At 34.8% G+C, this 8,676-nt stretch overlaps 1 protein-coding gene across 1 annotated transcript; it reads right to left on the reverse strand.

The window, feature by feature from the left end:
• Positions 2,345 to 6,230, reverse strand: LOC110269403. Its single transcript, XM_021117206.1, has 3 exons — positions 6,150 to 6,230; positions 4,396 to 4,905; positions 2,345 to 2,753 (listed from the first exon to the last, which is right to left on the reverse strand). The coding sequence occupies exons 1-3, from the start codon at positions 6,228 to 6,230 to the stop codon at positions 2,517 to 2,519; spliced, it is 828 nt and encodes a 275-aa protein (XP_020972865.1). The 3' UTR covers positions 2,345 to 2,516.

Below are 8,676 nucleotides of genomic sequence, written 5' to 3' on the forward strand. Positions count from 1 at the left end.
CAACCCGGGTATAACTCTTGACTTGCCCCATCTATTAAATTGTAAAACTTTTTAGCCTCTTCATTTTGACCTACAGTAACACCCTCAGCATGAGATACATCTCCAAATGCATCATTAAGCAGTCCTTCGATGTCATCGCATGCACCTTCTTCATCATCCGTGTCATCGTCAACCGCCATCAGGATTGCCCATTTGCCATGATTAATCCATGTTCTATATCCCTTAACAAATCCGTCGGCTACTAAATGGTCGAATACCACATCTCTTCTATACCAATTAATGTTACAACACCTCTTACAAGGACATTGAATTTGTCATCCGTCCGGTTCTCCCTCAGAGTATGCAAAGTCTAAAAAATTAATAACACCATTGATATACTCTTCGCTATACCTCGGTAGATCCATCCAATCCTTTGGCATATCACAAAACCTAATCGATAATTATTAAATTTTTTAGGCAGAAAATTTATAAGGGGTCGCAAAGTGAAGATTAGAAGAATAGAGGAGGCAGGGTGTTATTTGCTACAAAGGGAATGGGCAATGAAAAGGACATTCAAAGACTTGTAACTAGGTTGGAAAATAGTTCCTAGTCTTAGAAGTAATTCTCTAGAAACCCATTGAGGTAAAACAAATAAAGAGAAACATAGAATTTATAGTACAAATATAATAAGTTAAATTGCAACTTCAAAACTAACAAATCAAAAGAATTAAAGTATGCATTGTACCTTGCCATGACACGATCAACGTTTTGACAAAATCTTCTTGGAAGACCTTAACCAAAAACTTTCGCCTTCAACCTTAACCACGAATAACTGTAAAAATTACAGACAAAAAAATTGTAATTGCCATATCCAACCATTTAACCACGAATTTAGCAATCATCGTTTAGCAAGAATTAAATTGATATAATCAAACAGATTTGGGACCCAGCAGCAGCAGCAACAATTAAATCATTCAACAGATAACGGCAATCTAATTAAGTAAAAATACAAAATATTATTGTGTAAAACTGTGATATTTACCACTCCAATTTTTTAATTAATTAATATTCTTCTGCTCTGTGATCCACTCCAGCATGTTATATCAATATTATATATATACATAGCTCATGATATTCATAAATAGTGTACCGTTGTTTGGCTATTCCATAATGGGAATGGCTCTTTCGGAAAACAGAGCACCCAAGCAATGCAACTATATATCCAGTTGTCAAAGAATGTTCTTTAATAATGAAAAGAGTTGTAATAATAGTAATTTTTAGGGAAACAGTTCTAATTAACTTTATGCAAGGTGATTTTTTTCACACAAATTTGAAGGAATCAAGAAATTTTAAGCGGAGAGAATTTTAATGTTTCCTTTTTTCAGTCAAATAATTCAGATTCAATTCATTTTCAATTTCATTGGGTTTTGACTTTTTTTATTACTATAATTAAAGAGACCAAAGAAATAAATGCCACCTCTCTTTAATCTAATCTTGTTTAATTACATGCAGTTTCTTGAATCTCAATCAACAAAGATTAAAGTTAAAGTAGACAAACAATAATCATTTGTTATCACAATAATAATGTGGCATGCATCTTAATTAGATAGTACATGGCACAAAACTATACTCATCACTATACAGAGCCAATCTTTAGGAGATTATTTTTCAAAAGAAAAAAATTCATCTCAATTTGCTAAAAAAGGTGAAAAACCATCAACTACAAAATCAGACAAGTATAAAGAGTGAAAATTGAAGGATCTTGCTTTGATGACATGGACTCTTGCATCAATGACTCCAACTTTCAAAAACAAGGTAATCAATTGTGTTATATTTCATGAAATGTGTGATAAATTACATGGGCAATGGCATAGTGTTGTAGCAACATGTCCTAATTAAGTGACACAGGTGCACCATCAACCTCAGCAAAGACAGAACAACAACCACCCTCATACTCCTAATATTATAAACCGTACCCTCAAAACAGTTAAATAGAGCAGGTAGAACAACCCTCAATACTAAACAACTAAGCAACCCCATTTATTAGGATGACCAACCAAAAGACATAGATCCAAGCTAACACTTGTGCATTTTAAGTAATTCAGAAAAAAGCCCCACACACACACACATATCCTTCAGGAGACCAGAAAATCAGGACCCAGATTTTATAACCATAATAAAAAAACTATTATTATTATTATATTAATATAAAATAAATAAATAAATTAATCAAATTGAAATACCTAGTACGGGGTACAGATTAAAATTGGAAAAAGCACCAGAAATATCTTCACTTGAGGTGATTTAAGTGGAAAAAATTTAAAAAAAAAAAGGTTTACCAGAATGAGCAAGTTGGCAATAATACATATTGATGTCTAAGAGAACTAAAAATTTATATCAATTTCAAAAAAGAGAGACTACAATGACATTTAAGATCAGTGCAGGACTAACTTGAGTGTTATGTATATATCTTTGGATGACATGAGTATTTTTCTCCATTATAGAATCTTTTTTGGGGAGAGGAATTTAAAAAGCTTTTACAATACCTCAGCCTCCTTGATAGGATCAGCTTGGTTGCGGTACTGATCTAATAGTGTCTGCACGGCTTTCCCTTCTGGAGAGTTCCTCACATTCCTAGCGCGGACGCGAGCTTGAACTCGAACAAGAGCCTGCATGCACCTTAGAGTAACAGCAACTTGCTTCCTCGCTAGCCTTCCGCGAAATATAGCCTGCAGCCTCACCACTGCCCTCAACGCCCTCAAAGCTCGTCTTGCCTACAACATTCATCACATAATTAAGGTCAAAAACTCAAAATAAACAAGTAAGAGAAATACAAATACAATCACATGGAACACAAGTTTAACATACTGATAAAACTCTCTGCACACAAGGATCAATCTTGCAACTATGAACTACCTCTCTCTGGTCAAATCGAAACCCACCAACATTGTGCTCAAGCATTCCTTAGGAAATTACAAAAAATTGTGGCTTGATGTCTTACAATGGACTAAGCTTCAATAGGTCAAAGTCTTACCATGGTTGAACTCATTCAAAATTAGGATCTAGTTAGTAATTCTTCTGCAAAAGATCATGCTGTGATCTTAGGAATCCTGATCCTTACCTGACCCAGAATTTTAGTAATTTAACATCAACTAACTATTGCATGTTAAAGATACTAGAGTTAGAAGTTGAGAGTTTTTATTAAAGGAAAAAAAATTTAAATGATATTTTTGGCAAGGATTCAGTATCAATGAATAAGTTAATGAAAAAACCAACCATGAACAAAAGGAGAAATGATACATATTGATATTCCTAGATATTGTAGTATAAAAAAACCTAAAAACAATCGAATTTCAATAAACTAAGTAGGATTTTGTCTCAGATAAGCAGAGATCTAATAACTAATTAACTATGTTGCATTTCGTACCATAGTTTCTTTGATCTTTCTTTCAACTGTTTAATGTAGTTTGAATGCTTTTAAACTTGATAACACCATTCAGCAGGTGTATATATAAGGAAGTAGGTCACGAAGATGAAAAAATTGTAATTTGTAATTTTCCACTAATGATAATAAGTATGACTTAGTGCTAATGCTAATAGCATCACTATCATAGAGGTTTAGTCAACATTAAAATAGAGCATATGGGAATAGAAAGATCTGGCAACAGTTCAAGAAAAATTGATAGACCAACTACAATAATTTAATTTCTAACTTATATCATATTAGTCAAAAAATTCTCTATCACACTAATTTATTCATTGATTCTAAGAAAGGAAAACTATATTCATGAAACACAACAGAATAGTTATAAATTGCTACCTACGATATCCTCAATTAGTTCTTCAACAGAATTCAAAGAAGAGCACCATTAAGGACAGCTTTTCCAGCCATATCCTTCATCTATTTCACCTTCTTGTGCACCACACTATCTTTGTCCATCAACTATTTCAGCCCTTTTTCTCTATGCATATACAAGTAGAACCATATGCTTTGCTCTCTTGTGACCTCTAATTAAAGAACCATATACTACTTTTAATTTCTATGCAGAAGAACTATTCAATACTTTTTTCTATACAGAAGAAACCTTGATTCATAGAATTATTCGTGACAGAAATATATTAAGGAATCTCAATTTTCTTGTCTCACCGCAGGCAATTAAGGAAGCAATAAAGAATCATAACCAATTAGTTCCATGTGATGGCAGTGACTGCATTTCATTTTTCTATTACCCAAACAAATATAGTTTAGAAAAACAAGCAACCTCTACTCAATTCAGATTTCAGTAAACAACAACTGAATCACTTGAACTAAACCAAACTTCAGATTTCACTGATAACAGGCAATTAGTGTACCAAACCCCTAAATTAAAAACCCTAAACCTCCAATTTTAGAACCAAATGAAAATCTATACACACCTTCTCGACGATGGTGAGCAGAGAGAACGATGATGCTAGGCGCGCGGCGATGGTCGGCACAGAGACAACAAGGGTGAGATGCAACAGTGAGAACAAAGACAACTTGGTTGAGCGGCGACAGTGAGCGCAGATACGACGATGGTGACCAGTGATGGTGAGAGCAGAGACTACGAAGGTAGATGAACGGTCTGGGCAGCGCGCTATGATCAGTGCAAGAGGGCGACTTAGCTTCGAGCGACAGTCAGTGGTTAGTGGTGAGTGGTGTGTGGCGGTGAGTGGTGAGTGGGGGTCAGTGGTTAGCTTCGATTCGTGATGCAGGAGGGTATTCTGAGGGTGATGACGAGCGAGCTGAGGGTGATCGATGACGAGCTGAGGGTGATGACGATGAGGGTTTTCTTCTAAAAGGGTGAAATGGTTTTCTTTGTGAGCTGAGTGTGAGCTGAGGGTTTTTCTTTGTGAAAGGTGAAATGGTTTTCTTCTCTTGGAGGGAAAATTTTCACTAAGTGTGAGCTGGATAAAAAGTTAAGAGGGAAAAAATTTACAAGTGTTAAGAGGGAAAAAATTTACAAGTGTTAAGTTTTTAGTTCTAGATACATTAGGCATCACTTTTAAAACGCACCCAAAACTTAATAAATAGGCTACCCTCTAAAAGCGTTCCCTTTGATACAAAAAGTGAATCTATAGGTATCAATCTACGGCTATGCTTTATAAGTGATTTCTATAATATCTAAGGCTACACTTTTTAAATGATGCCATAATTGTGTATTCTTTTCTCTCATCAAAAGGCAACACGGAGAAAAGCGTAGCCTATTCATAGAATAGGCTACGCTTTTCAAATGTAGTTTAAAAAAAGTGCGGCTGAATGGGTATTTTTCTTGTAGTGTTTGGAGGGTTTTCTTCTCTGAAAGGGGGATGACGAGCTTTGGAGGGAATGGGTGCTTTGGAGGGTTTTCTTCTCTAATAGGGTGCTTTGGAGGGAATGGGTCAAAAATTCACTAAGTGTGTGAGCTGAGTGTGCGTGATTACAGGAAAAAGTTAAGAGGGAAAAAATTCACCAAGTGTCAAGTTTTTTGTTCTAGATACATTAGGCATCACTTTTAAAACGCTCCCAAAACTTAATAAATAGGCTATTCTCTAAAAGCATCCTCTTTGATACGAAAAGTGAACCTATAGATATCAACCTACGGCTACGCTTTATAAGTGATTTCTGTAATACCTAAGGCTACACTTTTAAAATGATACCACAATTGTGTATCCTTTTCTGAATGGGTATTTTTCTTGTAGTGAACATTAATTAATTAAGAATATATAATATGAATCAAATAAAGAAGATAAATAGAGATAGATAGCTAGAGCTAGAGATAGAGATAGTGATAATGATGATGATTTTTCTAAGAAAGTCATACATTTATAAAGGTACCCATGAAAAAAAAATTCCAATGACAATGAAGAGAAAAAAGTTTAAGAAGTCAACTAATGTAGTTGTACCTTACTCTATTTGAAATTCGGCACTAATGCTCTAAGCATACCATCCTTAATGAGTTTCTTATTTGAAAAAGACATGCCAACATCAAACTTTTATAATTAACTACTACAATAGTCTAGTACATACTAAGTACAACAAGAACAAGCAACCTTCTGCTAACAAACTAGATTCTATAGTAGATTTGCTTAAGGCCAATAAATCAATAATAAAATTAACATCAACAATAATCAGTTACTATTAATTTAACTACTAATTTGATAGTACTTACTTCCAAATCTTTCATGCTTCGCCGCACATCATTTGGTGCACTATTGGCGTCAGGCGGAGATTGTTGGGTAGCTTCTATCATTACTTGCACTTGTTCTGCATTTATGCCGGTATTGACTTATTGCAACAACGTTTTAATAAAGTTTGTTAAACCATCCAACTTGCAAGTTAAGTTATTTTGATTTTTCTCCATAGTTAAAACCACTTCAGTATGTTATTGCATTTTTCGGATTTGCTTATCTTTTTTTAAGAGAGGATTTTGTGACTGATTGACCATACAAACGAACTCTACCATGTTTCTCCTTTCTAAAAATTGTTTGAACTACTTCATTATCACTATATCCTGCTTACTTCAAATTTTGAAGATGATCATATTACACACAAATAATATCAAAATAAGTTGATGCGCGTAAATACTAAAAATAAAAAATAGCTAACACATTTCTTTTTAGTGTACATTTCTAAGAAACTAAACAACTCACAACCGTCTCTTGTGTTTTCGGATAAGTCTTTCCTTTCTTGTTCGTACGAGTTACAACAAACATCTCAGATTGTAATGGATCTTCATTGTCCTCCTTCTTTGCAAGCCACAAAGAAACCACCAACATGTGACTAAGTCAACACAGATAATATAAAACATGCAAAGATATTTAAATGCAAAGCACAAATATAATACGAATTCAGCGCGTACTAATTCAAAGCTAGCTAGACCCATTCGATGATTCCATTTTTACTTGGATCTATTTTTACGATTTTGGTTAGAAATGACCTACATTTTGTTACAATATAAAAATACATAGATAGAGTCAGTTAGATACACGTTACCATCAACCTTATTATCATTAACCATTAATATTTCTTTCACAAATGTTGCACTCTGTGGTTAACAATTTAGGGTTTTCAGTTCATTACAATTATTCTGAGGATTAAATGAAAAGAATTCTAAACAAATATGGGTAAAAAATAAAGCAAAGCCTGATCGTAACATAAATCAATTAGATAAGAAAATCAAGAAAAACTATAAATTAAGCTTAAAAAAGAAAGAAAAAGAGGAAAAATTCTTGAAATCAATAAAACTAAAAATAAAAAATCATGAGGCAAGAAAGAAGAAAAGAATCATTAGGAGGATGAAAGAGTTACCATGGAATAAGCATTGGTAAAGCTTCTCCGTTTAGGATTCAATGGAGACAAGGCATCAATGACCATCAGAGACTTGGAGGAGTGAAGTGGAGAACAAAATCACAATTGATTGTTCTTCTTTTCCAATAATACTAACAAGGAGTCGTCACCGTCATTAGTCAAATGAGGAGTCGTCACCGAGAAGTAGGGCACAACACTGGCAGTCATTACCGTCGTCAGTCGAACGAGGAGCTTCGCCGCGGGCTAAGGAGACTCTGAAGTTGGTGAGTTGTTGCTGGTGAGAGATTGAGAGAGGGCTTAGAAACAATGGGTGGCACCGTGCGTGAGGGGAGGAGGGTGCGTAGTTGGAAGAAAAGACGGAAAAAATCGTAACCATAGACCACCTTAAGCCACCCCTCAAAACCCTGACCATAGACCTTTTAGGTCACCCCCAAAACTGTGACCATAGACCATTTTAGGTCACCCTTTCGTAAAACTATAACCATAGACCCTTTTAGGTCACCTTTCAAAACCGTGACCATAGATACCTTTTGGTCACGATAAAAAATCATAATCATAGACCCTTTTAGGTCACCCCCAAAACCATAACCATAGACCCCTTTAGGTCATCCTCCAAAATCGTGACCATAGATTCTTTGAGGTCACCCTTTTTTGAAAAACCGTAATCATAAACCCTTTTAAGTCACCCCTCAAAACCGTGACCATAGACATGTTTAGGTCACTCCCCAAAACTGTAACCATAGACCCTTTAGGCTACCCTTTTTTAAAAACTGTGACCATAGATCCCTTTAGGTCACTCCTCAAAACCGTGACCCTAGAGCCTTTTAGGCCACCCTTTTTTTAAAAATCGTGACCATGACTTATTTTTGTCACGGTAAAAAACCGTAACCATAAACCCTCTATAGTCACTTTTTTTACCGTGACCAAAAAAATTGTGACCATAAACCTAAAATGTTGTAGTGGTAATTCACTAAAATCTAAGCGATATTTGTCACCAAAACAACAAAAAATACATAATATAATATAAGAATGATAATAAAAAGAAAAATATACTTGTAGTATTTTTTATGTCAAAACTAGAATTTGTGTGTATGAAAGTGAGATTGATGCATACTAGAGAGAGATGAATAGAAATTTAATCAGAGAGGCCTACAGTTTTCTTCTCACCATGTCCTTGTCCCTACAACAAAAAGATGGAAACTTAGATCGAATTAACGGAGTAGAGGAGAAAGTGATGATTTTGTAGGATGTAGACGTGAAGACAGGGATGGATGATTGCTTTAAAAGTTTGATAGGGATGATTACAGCAAATCGAGACTTCAAAAGTGGTACAATAAATGTTGCTTTTGCAGTTATATGGAACCATCCTGAGGGGTTACGAATTAAAA

This window comes from Arachis ipaensis, chromosome B03, assembly GCF_000816755.2.
Source record: "Arachis ipaensis cultivar K30076 chromosome B03, Araip1.1, whole genome shotgun sequence".
Classification (NCBI taxonomy): Eukaryota; Viridiplantae; Streptophyta; class Magnoliopsida; order Fabales; family Fabaceae; genus Arachis; species Arachis ipaensis.

What these genes read in the sequence shown, in the direction of transcription:
- LOC110269403 (XM_021117206.1), bottom strand. Translation starts at nt 6,230, where the DNA reads ATGATAGAAGCTACCCAACAATCTCCGCCTGACGCCAATAGTGCACCA. An exon ending in GAAGCATGAAAGATTTGGAA is followed by an intron (nt 4,906 to 6,149) that starts GTAAGTACTATC and finishes CTTTTTATCCAG; the next exon opens with CTCACACTTAGTGAAAATTT. An exon ending in TGCTCACCATCGTCGAGAAG is followed by an intron (nt 2,754 to 4,395) that starts GTGTGTATAGAT and finishes TGAATGTTGTAG; the next exon opens with GCAAGACGAGCTTTGAGGGC.